Source organism: Mus pahari, chromosome 9 (genome assembly GCF_900095145.1).
Source record: "Mus pahari chromosome 9, PAHARI_EIJ_v1.1, whole genome shotgun sequence".
Classification (NCBI taxonomy): Eukaryota; Metazoa; Chordata; class Mammalia; order Rodentia; family Muridae; genus Mus; species Mus pahari.
Window position 1 is genome coordinate 92,336,605 of NC_034598.1, and position 17,156 is coordinate 92,353,760.

At 44.8% G+C, this 17,156-nt stretch overlaps 1 protein-coding gene across 2 annotated transcripts in view; it reads left to right on the top strand.

Moving 5' to 3' along the window:
* Positions 1–17,156, top strand: part of Glt8d2 (glycosyltransferase 8 domain containing 2) — a 39,313-nt gene that overhangs the window by 12,866 nt on the left and 9,291 nt on the right. For both annotated transcript variants that reach the window (XM_021205596.2, XM_029542493.1), the window contains exons 2-6: positions 5,096–5,139; positions 6,788–6,880; positions 12,579–12,750; positions 15,092–15,209; positions 16,300–16,384. In XM_021205596.2, coding sequence (XP_021061255.1) covers positions 5,121–5,139; positions 6,788–6,880; positions 12,579–12,750; positions 15,092–15,209; positions 16,300–16,384 — 487 coding nt within the window. In that variant the 5' untranslated portion in view covers positions 5,096–5,120. The remainder of the gene's footprint in view (positions 1–5,095; positions 5,140–6,787; positions 6,881–12,578; positions 12,751–15,091; positions 15,210–16,299; positions 16,385–17,156) is intronic.

Below are 17,156 nucleotides of genomic sequence, written 5' to 3' on the forward strand. Positions count from 1 at the left end.
CCTCCTCCTCCTCCTCGTCCTTTTTCCAAAACAGGGTTTCTCTGCACATAACCTTGGCTGTCCTGGAACTCACTCTGTAGACCAGGCTGGCCTCAGAACTCAGAGATCTGCCAGCCACTGCCTCCCAAGTACTGAGAGTAAAGGTGTATGCCACCGACGCTGGGTGAGAAGAACAGACTTTTTAACAAATAACCCTAGAAAAACTAACTCTCCATCTGATGAAGACAAAACAAAACAACAAACAAAACAGAATTTAACTTATTCATCATGTTATCTTTTCAAATGAACTTATATATAATATAAGTGTTAAATTAAAGAATTCTCAGAGAGATCAGATCAAAAAGAAAAAAAAATCACCTCAACTTTGGGTTAGGCCAGTCTTAGATATAACATTGCAGCATCATTCATAAAGAAAGAAAAGGAGGCCCAGGAGGCTCACTCAGCATGGGCAGTGGGCTGGAAGACCCTCCATATGCATGGGCTGACCAACTCAGCTGCCATCCTGGCCTAGATCCAGTGATTCAAATTGGTCCACCCCATCCACAAGCTGCTGGAGCAGATGGAGGAGCAGATGCTGCAGAACCAGATCCAGGAACAAGCCATCAACACAGAGGATGAAAACCTGAGGCATGGCTGTGAAGGAAGCTGACATGCTCCCACCACTGCAGGGCAGCTCCCATGAGCCTGAGAGACCTGTGGAGGCTGAGCAGGGTGGGGGGCCGAGGCAGTGGCAGAGGAGTCTGCAAAGCCTGTGGTGTCCTCCAAAAAGCTAGAGAAGGGCAGGTCCATGGGAAGATGCTTTTAAAAAGTGAACTCAGGAAATTGGAGGGAAAGACAGCAGAACAGGGTGGGATGAGGGGTAAGAGATGGAGAAACTACAGACAAAGTGGTCGTGCTCCTTGCTGTAGCCAGGGACTGGGCAGAAGCCTGTGATCCGTGGTGCTGCCTTGCTGTAGCCAGGGACCGGGCAGAAGTCCGTGATCCGTGGTGCCGCTGGCTCTAAAGGGAGAAGAGGCTTTTTTTTTTTTTTGTAGTGGTATGGATGGTTGCAAACTCAGAGTTAAGGAGAGACATAGAAAGTTTCTGTGACAAGCTAAAAGCCTAGACGGGAGGCCGTTGAAGAGAACTCTTTTTTTTTTTTTTTTAAGATTTATTTATGTATTTTATTTCTATGAGTACACTGTAGCAGTCTTCAGACACACCAGAAGAGGGCATCAGTTCTCATTACAGATGGTTGTGAGCCACCATGTGGTTGCTGGGAATTGAACTCAGGACCTCTGGAAGAGCAGTCAGTGCTCTTAACTGCTGAGCCATCTCTCCAGCCCTGAAGAGAACAATTAAACATTGTAACAGGGATGCTGAAGTGTAGCTCTCCACAGCTGGTGGCTTCCAGTGGGGGTCTGCTGGGGAAGGAATCAGTTATCTTTAAGGGGCTGGCCCCTGGGAGTTTGACCATGGCCCAGTGAGTATGTGGGCAATACAAATAGGACTTGATATTTTTCTTTCTTCTTTTGTTTTGGGTTCGGTCATAAGGGTCAGGGGTGAACCTGGGAGGACTGGGAAGTGAATGAGATTGGGGTACATTATGTGAAATCTCCATAATCAATGGAAACATTAAGCTAAAAAATAAAAGTAATGAGTTGGGCCTGATCACAATTTGTCTGGGTTTGGGTGAAGGTGTAGCTCAGTCTGTAGAGTGCCTGTTTAGCGTTCAAGAGGCCCCAGGGTCTATCTCTAGCACCAAGTAAAACCAGGCATAATAAAGCATGCCTGTAATCCTGGCACTCAGGGGGCAGAGGTGAGAAAAGCAGAGTTCAAGGTTAGCCTGGGCTACATGAGACCATGTCCCCAGGGGGAAAAATATGCTGGATGTGGTGGTATGCATGTGTGATGTCAATATTCTGCAAGCTAATGCAAGAGGACTCCAAGTTGGGGGCTAGCCTTGGCTACATAGTAAGACACTGAATGGCAAAACTCAGCCAGAGTGTGAAAAGAAGCTACATACGGAAGAACAGTATTTGCAAAGCACATATCCAACCAAGGACTTGTCTTTAGAATGTATAAGTGACTTTGAAAACTCAAAAATCAAGGCAATAATCTTTTTAAAATAGTGTGAAAAGATTTAAACAGAAACTTCTATATCTGAATGTGGTAAAAATAAATTAAAAGATGATCAGTAGCGATGGTCATGGGGAAATTCAAGAGAAAACCATGTCTGTGTTAGGTGGTTGAAGTGACAGCTGTAATAAGTGCTGAGAAGAGCGTAGTGACTCTTACCTTGCCAGCGGCAGTGCACAACACAAGTGTTCCCACTCAGGAGACACACTGGTGGTTGTGGGAAAACTCTGTTAATTAAGGTCTACCATTTACCAGATAGCCTTCTGAGCTCGGTGTATAATGGAGGCTTCCTTCACTGGCTGGGCTTCCCCTTCTCTGACCTTGTGGGGGAGTTCACAAGTCCACAGGCATCTCTATCTGTAGAATGTCAAGTTGTCTTGGTTAAGATTATGGTTCAACTTCCTTCCTCCAGATAAAAACCCATCCAGCTAGCATCTGAGATTCCTGAAATGCTTCTTAATGCTAATGCCACATCTCCGAACCCTTCAAATTGTCCATCTTGGATGTTTCTACACCCCGTGCCCCAAAGCTATGTAAGCCTTGGATCGCCCCAAGTAAAGCCGATCTGCTAGTCCCTGTGTGTCTTCGGCACTGTACACTCTCACGGGGCTTCCAACCCCGTCTGCCTTCTCTGCTCCCTCTGCTGGCCTGTGCTGATGATCCCTGATGACCAGCAGTCTAGAAAGCTAAGCATATAGTAACCAAATGATTCAGCTATGACACTTCGGGGTGTTTGCCCTCACACTCCCACAAAAACCTGTGCCCAAGTGTTTACAGAAGCACTCTTCACAACCATAAAACACTGAAAATATCACTAAGTCCTTCTATAAACAAGACAGTGTTTTCTTCCAGGGCATCTCCCGGCAACCGAAAGAGGGTTGCTTCCCACTGCTACATGCTTGCACTGTCTATGAGACTCTGAAGGGAAAGCGACAAGCTTGAAAGAGTGTTGGCCCATTGGGTATGACCTTGGGTTTCCACTCTCTTCCCATCTCTTTCCTTAGGAGTATTTATATTTTAATTTAGTGTGTGTATGTGTGCGTGTGTGTGTGTGTGTGTGTGTGTGTGTGTGTATGTGTGTGTGCCTGCACACACTCTGCCTCTCTGACCTGAGACAGGGTCCCTCAATGAACCACACGCCTGGCACTCCAGATAGGCTGGCTAATCAGTGAGCTCCACCTGTCTCTGCATCCCAACAAGGGAATTTCAGGCACATAGCCAGATATGTTGGTACTGAGAATGTGGACTCATAATCTTACGCATGCGCAGCAATCTCTTGCAGAGTCATCTCCCCTGTACCCTGGGGAATCCGTGAGACTGCTGTTCGGAGGCTTTAATGCGGTCAAAGACTGATGGACGTGGTAAAACCCTCCAGCATCACCGGATCTGTCTTCTTTGTCACTCTCCAGCCCTGCCAATCCCCTCGCCCCTTATTCCTCGGTGGTGTGCACACTGACCTTGCTGTTCTCAGAACACTCAGGGTTCTTTCCAGTCACAGGGCCATTGCACGTTTGGTTCCCTTTGCCTGGTGTGCCCTTGTTTTGACCCCTGCCCGTCCTTCTTCTCGGGGTGGCCTCTCTGGAGCCTCATCCTTCCTGCTGTAATCCCCACTCCTGTTAATCTTCATCCCGGCACCGTTCTCTGCTCTCTGTTCTCAGCACAGACCCCAATCATTTTCTCTCCACTTAACTCCAGTCGTTTGTTTTATCAGCAATGTCTTAACACCTGATTTCCTCACTGGTGTGAAGGCTCCGTGAGGATGGAGACCAGGGCCACCTTGTTCAACTCTGTATCCCAACACATCTCACGCTGGGCTTTTAGTGATGAACAAATGATCCGATTGGGTGTGAAGTTTGCACACTCAAGGATGATCTGTTTCCACAGGGAAATCCAGACAATGGAAACACTTCCTTATTAGAGAAGACAGGTATGGGGTATGGATTATAGGTTAAAGAGACTTTTAAATGACATTTTTATATAGTCCCATTTTCTCTACTAGCCAAGAAAGATAATGGGGCTCCTTTTGGAAAGGGGTTGAACCAAACAAATAACTGAAGAGAAAGGATCATCTATTTGTACTTATTTGTTCAGCCAGAATAATCACTCTTAAAGTAGGCTGTACATGTGTGATGTTAGCATGTTAGCTCAGTTGTAAACTGAATGCAGTATAGAATCGTGTGGGAAATGGGCCTATGGGCATACCGTGGGGTATCTTGATCATGTTAACAGCAGTGGAAAAACCTGCTCTCTGTGGGTGGTGCCATTCCCTAGGCTAGGATTTTGGGCTATACAGACAAGGCAAACTGCATAAGTGTTCCTCACTCTCTGCTTCCTGATTGTGAGTGTGATGTGACTGTCTGCTTCAAGCTCTTGCTGCCCTGACTTACTTGCTGAGATGGGCTATACCCTAGAACTGTGAGCCAAAGGAAATAATTTCTCTCTTAAGTTGCTTTTGTCACTGAAGGATATATATATTTTTTTACAGCAACAAGAAACTAAGACAAGGGCTGGAGAGGTGGCTCGGCGGTTAAGAGCACTGACTGCCTTTTCAGAGGTCCTGAGTTCAATTCCCAGCAACCACATGGTGGCTCACAACCATTTGTAATGGGATCAGATGCCCTCTTCTGGTGTGTCTGAAGACAGCTACAGTGTAATCATATAAATAAAATAAATCTTTAGGGCCGGAGAGATGGTTCAGCCGTTAAAGGCTAGGCTCATAACCAAAAATATAAGAGTTTGGTTCCCAGCACCCACGGCTGTCTCTCCAGTCACACACACACACACACACACACACACACACACAGAGAGAGAGAGAGAGACAAAGAAAAGAAACTAAGACATTTAAGAAATATTTATTTTCTTACCAAAATTCTAGATCCAGACCGATACACACTTACAACACACCAGGTCTCCAGAGGAGATGCAGTCTTTAATGCATTGATTTGCTTTAAATGACTTTTTACTCTTCAATCCACAGGGCCTTGTAATCCAGGTGAATACACATGGCTCTTCTACGGAGAGGTAAGAGTTGAGCTGAAGAATTATTATGAAGAAAGATGTTCTGGAGCAGTGTTTTGATGATCCGTGCTGTGTGTGTGTGTGAGTGTGTATGTGTGAATGTGTATGTGTATGTATGTATGTATCAATGTATGTGTTTATGTATGCATGTGTGTGAGTGTGTATATGTGTGTGTACGTGTATGTGTATGTATGTATGTATGTATATAGGTGCGTATACACGTGTATATATATGAATGTGTGTATGTGTGTGTATGTATGTTTTGTGTGAGTGTGTATGTGTGTGTGCGTGTGTGTGCTTTTCATAGATCAGTTCCTAAGTGATCATTTGTCACTTGAGGATGATTCCTGTGGGATTTTGCCTAGATTTTGGTTAGAAATGGACTTACCATTTTGGTGGTAAATCCATTTCATATACTTCGTGGATCATATATTTTTTTTCTTATAAAACCTGTGATTACGATTATTTTCTCACTCTAAGTATTTTCATTCATGCCTAAGCATTTGTAAAGGTCTATTTTTATTTATTTGTTTGTTTGTTCATTGGTTTTGTTTTGTTTTTGCAAATACGAATCCAGAAGTCTGAGAGTCGAAAAATAAACTAGCATAAAGCCAATAATTATCATAATTATCTTTAGAGAAATAGTTCAACTTTTTATTATTTTATTGGTATCAGAGATGCCCACAGAGGCTCAGGGAAGTTAGGTAATATAAGTTTGCAGAGCTAGGCAGTGAGAATGAGGTTTGAATCTGACCTTATATCCCATCTCCTTCCCTTCCCCACAAGAGTTACAATGTAGCTCAGGCTGGTTTGGACTCACTCTGGCACTGATCCTCTGCCTCTGCCTGGTGAATGCTGGGCCACAGGCCTGGGTCACACATCTGACTCTCCCAGAGTATCCCTCACTTCATACTCACGCTTACCCTATGGCAAAGTCACATCTCCCCGTTTTTCCACATTTGTGTGCGTTCTGTGTAAAGGTCTTCTTTAAGTTCACCTGTGCTTAATATTCACAGGCATGTTTTGTAATAGAAAGTTTCTATTCTTTTTGTAAATGGAAAAAGTATCTACCTCCTGCCACAAAAAGAAGGTGATTTGTAAATACATTTGATTAGAAGAATGTTCAGTTTTGAGTAGCTTGTGTTGCGTGCCTACAACGCTGAGATCTGACAGACGGAGATCGTCTTTTTCACACATGATTTGAATATTGCTTAACTTGTGAACACAAATGTCCCCAGTCATTTTACCAACAGCCAGGAATGTGTGTTCTGTACTCAAAAAAGGCTGCACGGCATTACTCCAAAAGCAAGCATCGTAAGCACCGAGAACCAGAAGCACTGTGACCCTTGCCTGGAGCCTGGATTCAAGGCCGGCATTTGAATGAACAGTAGCTCACAGAAGGCATTCTAGAAATGATGCTGTTTACAAGATGGGTGAAATATTCATGCAAGGCGGCCTCCTGGGGTGACTGAGTTTGAGGCCTCAGCCTCAAACTGCCTGGGTTAGCTCTGGGTCCTCCTCACACTCTGAGGAGCCTGACCACAGTGTACCAGGTTAACGCACTACTGCAGACTGCCCCATGTCCACACTGCCATTCGGGATTTCCCCTCCTGGGCTTTGAGACTTTGATATGCTTCCCCTTTCATTTCAGTCAATCAAGTGTTGCTGCTTCTTCTGGTCCTGACACTCTGTGGGATTCTGTACAAGAAAGTTCTTAAGGGAGCTGTGCTTAAGGACAAACCAGGTGAGCAAGCGTGGGGTCTGTCAAGACAAGACCCTGAGAAGGTGGTTTTTATGGTTTCCATTGGCTTTCTTCACAGACTTGGTTCCGTGGAAAATGACAATGTGGTTAACTCCTAAGAGCCAGCCTATAGACCACGTTCCCTAGGGCAGCAATTGGGTTATGCTCCGTAATGATTGGTAATGTTCAAACCATAGCACATGTAAAAGTCACATAGAGGACCTGTTAGAACACACCTGGGCTGAGTGTGTTAAACACACGTGTGATCCCAGCACCTGGAGGTTGAGGTAGGAGGATTGTGAGTTTGAGGTTAGTCTGTGCTACATGGTAAGTTGAGATCCTCTCGGGTTACAAAGTGAGACCCTGTCTCAAAAGAACAGGGCAAAACCTCATCAGTAGATAGTATCTCATACACCCCGAGTTCATGTCAGGACTCTTGGTTTGGGACCCTGTCCTGAGGGACTGCTGAGCCTCTCCACATTTTGCTGAGGAGAACTGTCCCTTCCTTCCTTCCTCTTACTGATCCAGTCTATTAGTACGTAAATGGCTCCCAAGAGCTCAACATAAAAACTCCCCTTCAGAGGGCTGGGGAGAGGCTCAGTGGTGAAGAGAGTGGCTGCTCTTGCAGAAGACAGGCTGGTTCCCAGCACCTAGGGCAAGCTCACAGCAAGTGGCTCACAGCAAGTGGCAGCGGTTCACACTAACAATCAGCTTCCATCAGCAGACCACCTATAGCTCCCACTGCAAGGGAGCTGATGGCCTCCTGGCATCCACCAGCACCTGCATCCGTGTGTGTGTGTGTGTGTGTGTGTGTGTGTGTGTGTGTACACACGCAGACAGACAGACACGTAGACATGCAGACACAGATACACACACACAAGAAGACACTCACACAGACACACAGACAGACAGACAGACAGACAGACAGACAGACAGACACACACACACACACACAGGACATTTAGCTGACCCTATGGCCTCATCTTGGGTGAATCTGTAATGGGATCTGGTGTGTCTAAAAAGAGTAACAGTGTACTCATATACATGAAATAAATACATCTTTAAAAAAAATGGTTCCCTTTCCTTTCCTCTTAAAAAAAAAAAAAGAAAGAAAGAAAGAAAGAAAGAAAGAAAGAAAGAAAGAAAGAAAGAAAGAAAAATATTACCTACATGTTCTGCCCCCGGCAAAGTAGTTAATATTTTAGTGTGTTGGATGTTTTCATCACAATTTTTCTTTAACTTTTTAAAATTAATAATAAAATAATTAAAATTAATATTTTCCTTAATTTTTTTAATTAAATTAAATTTTTTTTGAAAGAATACATTACATATCCCAGGCTGGCCTCGGACTTGCTATTTCTCTGATCATGGCCCTGAACTCTTGATCTTTCTGCCTCCATCTCTCAAGCACTAACTAGGCTTATAAGTTTGTGCCACAAAAGTCTGGTTCACATTTCTGTTTTTAAAGCTAAATACCTGGCTAGAGAGGCGGCTCAGTGGTTAAGAGCACTGGCTGCTCTTCCAGAGGACCTGGGTTCAATTCCCAGTAACCACAAGGCAGCTCACAACTGTTTGTAAATTCAGTTCCAGGGGATCCAACATCCTCACATAGACATACATGTGGGCCAAACACCAATGCACATAAAATAAAAATAAGTAAATCATTAAAGCCAAATACCTAGAACCTAGAAACACTATGAGCAAAACTGTCTCTGTTCTTACAATGTCAGTGTTTTTATCTGGTTACACATGAAATTATACATACACCATTTAAAATAATTTAAAATATGTGTGTTGTGATCAAGAGTGTCTGGAGGGAACTGGAGAGATGGCTCGGTGGTTAAGAGCACTCACTGCTCTTTCAGAGGTCCTGAGTTCAAATCCCAGCAACCACATGGTGGCTCACAACCATCTATAATATGATCTGATGCCCTCTTCTGGTGTGTCTGAAGAGAAGAACAGTGTGCTCATATACATAAAGTAAATGAATCTTTTTAAAAAATGTGTCTGGGGCTGGAGAGATGGCTCAGTGGTTAAGAGCACTGACTGTTCTTCCAGAGGTCCTGAGTTCAATTCCCAGCAACCACATGGTGGCTCACAGCCCTCTGTAAATTGATATCAGATGCCATCTTCTGTTATACCTGAATGCAGCTACAATGTACTTATATACATAAAATAAATAAATAAATATTTTTTAAAAATACAGAGTTGACAGGGAGAGATTCCTATATATATGCTAAATGGAGAAACAAGTTACTGAAAAGTACGATTGAATTTTGGTTTTAAAATCCCACATACCTGGGGGCTAGAGAGAAGGCTCAGTGGTTAAGAGTGCTTGCTCTGGGTCTTAGTTACCGTTCTACTGCTGTAAGGAGATACACAACCAGAGTACCTTTTGCGGAGAATCATTCAATTGAGGCTTTGTTTACCGTTTCAGAGGGTTAGTCCATGATCATCACGGTGGGATCACGCGGCAGGCGGCTTGGCACTGGAGCTGGAGCCGAGTGCTCACATTTTAGTCACCTAATGGAGGCAGAGAGAGACTGTGCCTGGTGGAGCCATGGTGCACATGGGCGTTCCAATCGTTAAAACCCAGAGACACACCTCCTCCAATAAGGCGACACCACCTAATCCTTCCTAAACAGTCTGCCAACTGGAAACCACACACTCAAATATACAAGCCTATGGGGCCATTCTTGTTCACCACACTCTGCAAGCCTGAGAACCCAAGTTCGCATCCCCAGCAGCCATATAAAAAGCCAGGGAACCTGTAACCCAAGTGTTGAAGGGGCAGAGACAGGTGGCTTGGCAAGCCTTCAGTTCGGTGAGAGACCCTGCCCCAAAACAGGAACTTGGAGAGATGTAGAGAAATACACTGGACACCCTGCTCTGGCCTGGGCATGCATGTAGGAATACATTAACTCCCATGTTCACACACACACAAGTCAAATATATGTGTGTTCTTTAGAACTCACACAAAGGCATACTTAGGAGCACAGCCACACTATGACGGAGCTCTAGCTTTGCAGTGAGAGGGCAATTCTGCAAAAATAGTTAAGCTTTACCAGACCCTTTTCTTTTCTGGCTGGAATTCTCCCACAAAATCTTTATTAGTTTTTATTATTTAAACATCATTCATTTAGCCAGACATAGAGGTGTGAACTTTTCATCCTAGCACTCAGGAGTCAGAGACTGACAGATTTCTGTTCCAGGCTTTACTCATGCCTTTCCACTCTATCTTCTTGTCTCTACAAACATCGTGGAGGGCTCTGGGCTCTAGGGCCACTCCATGCCTCAGCTCAGCTCTTCACAGCAGATTTTCACCTCCCACTTCCAGGGAGCCAGGCTCGGTGGAGTGATTCAACAAGCTCACAGTCTGATGGAGAACCAGGCACAAAAATAGGCTCTGCAGTTGCAGAAATAGGAATAAATGACGAAGGCATCCATTTTGGTGCAGTCCTTAGGACAGAAGCAGAGGACAGTGACAAAGCAGAGGACAGAGACGCTGCCGCCTTTGCCCTCGTGGTGCTCCCATGCAATAGGAAAGGACAAATGAACAGTGTGGCTAACGAATCCAGCCACAGCAGGCACCCATAACCCTGTACGTGTTGGGCAGTTGTCGCAGACTTCCTGCACGGTGGATGTCAGTATGCAGCTGGGCTGGATAGTGAGAGTTAACCACGAAGAGCAGTGATTCCAGACAGCAGGAACAGCATGTGTAAAGACAGATAAGAGAGCGTGCGCCGCCTGGTGGTGAACTGCCAGCGGTGATCGGCACAGCCAAGCCTGTATGTCAGATCATCTCATGCGGCCGAATGGTGACAGCTCGCCTCTAGAGGAACAATCTCTAAACAAGTCTGGTTTTGTTTTGCTTTTTTAAAATTGCGTGCAGTGATCTCACAACTTGAAAAGTGGGAGCAAGACGATCAGAAACTCAAGGCTGGCCTGGGCTGCATGAGATGGTGTGCCCAAAACATTATTTTCTTTATAAAAAAAATAATTCCTGGTCACTTGGTGAATTTGGAAAAAAAAAAAAAAAAGAAACACAAGCAAAATTAAAATCACTTATATATTCTTTTCTTTTTTTTTTAAAAAAAAGATTTATTTTATTTATATGAGAACATTGTCTCTGTCTTTGGACATACCAGAAGAGGCATCAGATTCCATTACAGATGGTTGTGAGCCACCATGTGGTTGCTGGAACTTGAACTCAGGACCTCTGGGAGAGCAGTCAGTGTTCCTAATCGCCGAGCCATCTCTCCAGCCCTAATATTTTCACAAATAGACGCAGATAAACTTGTGACTATATATGTGTCACACATTGGGCTCATATACCAGAAAGTTTTTGCATATGTATGTATGTATGTATGTATGTATGTATGTATGTATGTATGTATTATGCACGGCCTCACTATGCAACCCTGACTGGCCTCAGACTCCAGAGATCTACCTACTTCTGCCTCCACATGTACCCAACACACCCATCTAAGGATTTTATATTATTCTCCTTCAAAGTATAGTATGAGCTTCTCTCAAGTATCAAACTAGATCGTGAAAAAAATTTTTCTAGTAGGAGAAACAGAAGTGGATAGAAAAAAAAACAAATAAAAAGAAACAGAGAGGCCATTTACAAAACACACCTAATAATGTGTTTCAGTAAGTATTTATGAAATTACATATCAGCTACAGCTACCTTGGACTTAAGTGAGAGAGGTTTCATAAAACTGTCTGCAAAGAGAGGTCAAACATAATAAAAATCGGGTATCCATAGCCTGGTTACTACTCTTCCCAACGTAGGTTGCATTCTAGCACCTAAATATCACTTGGTAGTGACAGGGGTTGTGTCTGTTCTGATGCTTAAGGATGGTCAGTTATTTGTTTAAATATTTATTTATTATTATACATAAGTACACTGTAGCTGACATCAGACACACCAGAAGAGGGTGTCAGATCTCATCACGGGTGGTTGTGAGCCACCATGTGGTTGCTGGGATTTGAACTCAGGACCTTTGGAAGAGCAGTGAATGCTCTTACCCGCTGAGCCATCTCACCAGCCCCCTAGTTCGTTCTCTTGCTGCTAACATTTGGGAAACTTGACTAAGGAATGGAGAGCAACAGAAACCATAGCAGTACAGCAGACAAGTTCTGACTTGGGGAGTTAAGGGCTGCTGGGCCCGTGAGGCTCTGCCGGTCCTTGTGTGTTTGTTTGCCCTGTATGTGTGTGATGCTGTGGACTGGCTTCTGAACAAGAGTCCTGAAATAATAGGGACGCAGAAGTTCACCCTGTCTTCCCATGAGAACCTGATCCGTGGATCCCACAGCCCTTCAGATCAAAATCATGTGCACACTACGGTTCTGATGTTCTAGGTATCATCAATCTAAGAAGGCTCTCTCTGCCTCTTAGCATCTCCTCAGCATTCCGGCGGAAGGAGGAAGGCATTTAGCATTAGTCTGGCCTGCAGATTCTGTAGATGCACGAATAACTTAAAAGAGCATCCCATTTGTCAGACTTGATCACATTTTGCAGCAAGGGGATCTTGGGGAAAAAAAAGTTTTAGTGGTTGGCCATAGGCCAGCTGAAATTTTCACACTGGTCGCCAGGGATGGAGGAGAGACCCCCCCTGTGCTGTGGACGAGGAGTTAGAGACCGCTCTCCCGTGACGTTCCTTGTGCTCGGAGTCACTGATTTCAATCATTCCAGATGTTGATTCTGAGTCCCCTGAGGACATGGAAGAGGAGATCCCAGTGGTGATCTGTGCAGCCGCAGGGAGAATGGGTGCAGCTATGGCGGCCATCAACAGCATCTACAGCAACACTGATGCTAACCTCGTGTTCTATGTAGTGGGGCTACGGAGCACTCTGCCTCGAATACGGTAGTTTCTATAATGTGCTTTTTGAATCTTCTATTTTCTTCTAATCTTCTTTTTTTCTTTAGATAGCCATCCCTCCTCCTCCTCCTCCTCCTTCTCCTTCTCCTTCTTCCTCCACTTCTTCCTCTTCCTCCTTTTTCTCTTCTTCCTTCTTCCTCTTCTTTCTTCTTGTTCTTGTTCATGTTCTTCTTTTCCTCCTCTTCCTCTTCTTCTTCCTCCTTTTTCTCTTCTTTCTTCCTCTTCTTCTTGTTCTTGTTCCTCCTCTTCTTCATCTATTTTCTTTCTTTTTTAAAAAAATTATTTTGGGCTGGCGAGATGGCTTAGCAGGTAAGAGCACTGACTGCTTTTCCAAAGGTCCTGAGTTCAAATCCCAGCAACCACATGGTGCCTCATAACCACCCGTAATCCCGTAATGAGATCTGACGCCCTCTTCTGGCGCATCTGAAGACAGCTACAGTGTACTTATGTATAATAATAAATAAATCTTTTAAATATTATTTTATGTATATGAATACATTGTAGCTGCCTCCTGACACACCAGAAGAGATCATCAGATCCCATTATAGATCGATATGAACCACTATGTGTTTGCTGGGAATTGAACTTAGAACCCTTGGAAGAGCAGTCAGTGCTCTTAACCACTGAGCCATCTCTCTAGCACCCCCCTCTATTTTCTTAATGGATTATTATTATTATTTCTTAAGCATCCTCATTAACTGTATTTCTGGGGAAAGGTGCTAGAGATGAAAAATGAATAGGAGTTAGAGTGAAAAGAAAACAACTGAAAAATCAAATTTTAAATGTGTTTTAGACATACAGGATAACTGTATAATCATGGTCTGGACAGTGCCTCCCTGAGCCCAGGAATTAGGAAAGAACAAAAAAGCTGATTGACTTGCCAGTGTAACACAAGAACTTCTGGATAAAGAACAGTGAATGGAATTAGTTCTAAAATAGATTAGTAAGAAGGATGGCTTATAATGAAGAACTGTTACAAACACTTTTAAAATTGTAAGCCTAGTAGGAAAATGAATATAAAATATGAATGGACACTAAGGCCCAAGATTCTATCCATAGCTCTGTAAAAACAGCACCACCAAGAGCCAGCGCCTGTACTCCTGTACGCCTGTACGCCTGGGCGCCTGGGCGCCTGGGCTCCCGGGCTCCCGGGCTCCCGGGCTCCCGGGCTCCCGGGCTCCCGGGCTCCCGGGCTCCTGTACGCGAGAGGCTGGGGAAGAAAGGCTGCAAATTAGAGAGCAGACTAGGCTTCGTGGGGAGACCTTATCCCAAATAAACAAACTAGTCAAATAACCAACCAACCAACTAAGCAACTAACCAACTAACTAGCCATCCAACTAACCAACCAGTCAACTAATCAACCAGCCAACTAATCAACCAGCCAAAAGAGAATAGGTCACACAATTCATAGCAATACAGTCAACAAAGCGGGCGTCTCTAGTTCTAGCTGGTCCCTAGTGTTTAAATATTTTGAGACCTGTTCTCACTGAGCCAAAACATAAAAGTAGAAGTTCTGAACCCACAGTTCATCTCTGTGGATCGCCACAAGCAAACATACTTCTGTGGCAACTACCACACTCCCCCAAGCAGTGGGAGAGCTCTGCCACCAAGCTACCTACCCCTATCCCTTTCCTGTCAATTTGCAATCAGCTGCAAATGGTGCCTTCTGCAGGTTGGGTGGCCGCCAACTTTGGAGACGATTTGTACCAGGAACCCTGTCTCGAAAAACCAAAAAAAAAAAAGGAATGTCATAATGAATCAGATGAAAGATAGACACCCTGTGAGACTGAGTGCTGAATGGGAGAGGGTGGTGGAGGAAGAAAGACAGGCTGAAGCGGGTAGGAAGAGGGGTGAGAGACAGAGGGGGAGGGAACAGAAGACAGTCAGAGGCTGGGCGCGCGCGCGCACACACACACACACACACACACACACACACACACACACACACACACACACACGCCACAGCCTCTCAGCATGTGGCAGTTGGTCTGGCAGGTGCAGCTGCTATTTGCCGAGAAAGGACCCCATCTTGTTGCTCTAGTTTCCTGCGGATTTTTGGATGTAGGACTCAACTCAGTTATTACTGCCTTGTTCATTTCCTTTGCAGAATGAGTTATGAGATTGAGAGTGGGGAGGAGCAGATATAGGAAGTGAGGCCAGATGGCAAAGCACTCAGAAGGCTTTATAACATGGAAACGATGCCTACGTACACTTAACTATAACTTTCCCGGAGCAGACGAGGAAGTTATATCCCCGGGAAGGATAGGCAGATTAAATCCAGGGAAGATTCGAAACATGTACCTGAGGTTTTCTGTTATCTCTTTAGAAAATGGATCGAACATTCTAAACTGAGAGAAATAAACTTCAAGATTGTGGAGTTCAACCCTGTAGTCCTCAAGGGGAAGATTAGACCAGACTCATCGAGGCCTGAGCTGCTCCAGCCTGTGAGTATACAAGTCACGCACACAGTGGGGACAGCAGAGACAGTCCTGCATCCACATTCCCTGTAGAGCCCTAGCCATCTGATGTGCACATAGGATATTTCAGTCCCAAGTGTGCTAGATCTCCACGAAGCTCTGCTTATTTTTAACTCAGCAGCCACCTGCTCCGGGAAGGCTCTAAGAGGGTTTATATAAGCATAATGAAGCTACTGGAAAGAATCGAGGCATAAAAATGGAGACTGCATATGTGTGTGTGAAGGAGGGCTACAGGAGGGAGCTGGAGGTGGGCGGAGTCATGAGGTCAGCAAAGTCATCTGAAACACCTCCGCTCTTGTATCTTCTCTGCTTAATCATTGGTTAGCTCTGATTCTTCCGGAAGCCAAGGAAAGCCAGCAGCATGACAGCTATGTGCCTTGGTGTTGGCCACATGTTTGAGGAGAAGCCAGTCCTTTCCCTAGTGCTGGGGGTCATTTTTCCTGCAAGAGTGCCCACACAGAGTCTGTTTCCTTCATGAAGAATAGGTTTTGTGTGTGTGTGTGTGTGTGTGTGTGTGTGTGTGTGTTACATACCTATGTTTCAGTGAGCCCAAGCAAGCCTTTCCCCAGGGTCCTCCTAGTTCCTCACCCCTCCTTCCAGTCCCAACTTGTCAACCTGTTGCTCTGACTGTTTTCTGGAGCAAGAAATTAAAGTCTGGGCTTGTTGTTGGTGTGTGTGAGTGTGTGTGTGTGTGTGTGTGTGTGTGTGTGTGTGTTAATATTAAAGCTATGAGTTATCTAACTGACGGGAGGTAGAGAAAGCTGGAAGTCTGTACCCTAAAAGACTGACTAGATAGCTTTGGGGACTCGCACTGAAGCTGTCCCTGAATGGGAAGTGGGCACTGCTTCAGTGAGTGGGGGCCTGGATGAAGGAGAGATTTTTCTGGGCCAGCCTGGTCTCATCCCCAGAGCCTAGAGGATCAGGTGAGACCTTGCTTTAGCCTGTTTTATACCGCTCCACGCATGGGGATAAACAGGCACGGTCAAAGCTTCCCAGCAAGTGCCGTGCAACCTCCAGCTATGTGCCCTTTCCTACCACGGTCTCTCTGTCTTCGCAGCTGAACTTTGTTCGGTTTTATCTCCCTCTGCTTGTCCACCAGCATGAGAAAGTCATCTATTTGGACGATGATGTCATTGTACAAGGTATGCTCCCTGACTGCAGACAACCATGGAAGGGCGCAGCTGCCAAACAGAATGACTTATCTTTTCTCTTTGTTTCCCATGTAGCTAGCTACCCAGTGACTTCAAACACTTTATAAAGTGAATACAGCATTATTGTAAAACTAAGCATATTTTGAAGCTGGACGGTAGTGGCATTCGGGAGGCAGAGGCAGGCGGATTTCTGAGTTCAAGGCCAGTCTGGCTACAGAGCGAGTTCCAGGACATTTAGGGCAACACAGAGAAACCCTGCCTTAAACCCAAAGACCAAAACCAACAAACAAACAAACTCTGGGAATATTTTGAAAGCAGCGGGGTTTGATACTTCCCTGGATAATCTAGTGGCTTCTGAGGGCCTCTCTCTGATTGCCAAGTCTGCAGTAATTTCCTTGGTAGCATCTCTGCATTCCTCAAACATGCAGAGGTAAGGCGTCGCTGAGAGCACTTGGTTTTTTTTTTGTGTGTGTGTGTGTGTGTTCTCATCCACATGCAAATAGCATAAGCATTCCGAGGCTACACAGCAACAGACCTGATCAACACCCATCTGAATGTTTCAAGTGACACAATAGACTTGAGTGAGCTGGTTTTTGCTTTTTTTTTTTTTTTTTTTTAGGCAGGGTTTCTCTGTGTAGCCCTGGTTGTCTTGGAACTCTTTTGTGTTTTTGGTCTTTCTTTCTTTCTTTCTTTCTTTCTTTCTTTCTTTCTTTCTTTCTTTCTTTCTTTCTTTCTTTCTTCCTTCCTTCCTTCCTTCCTTCCT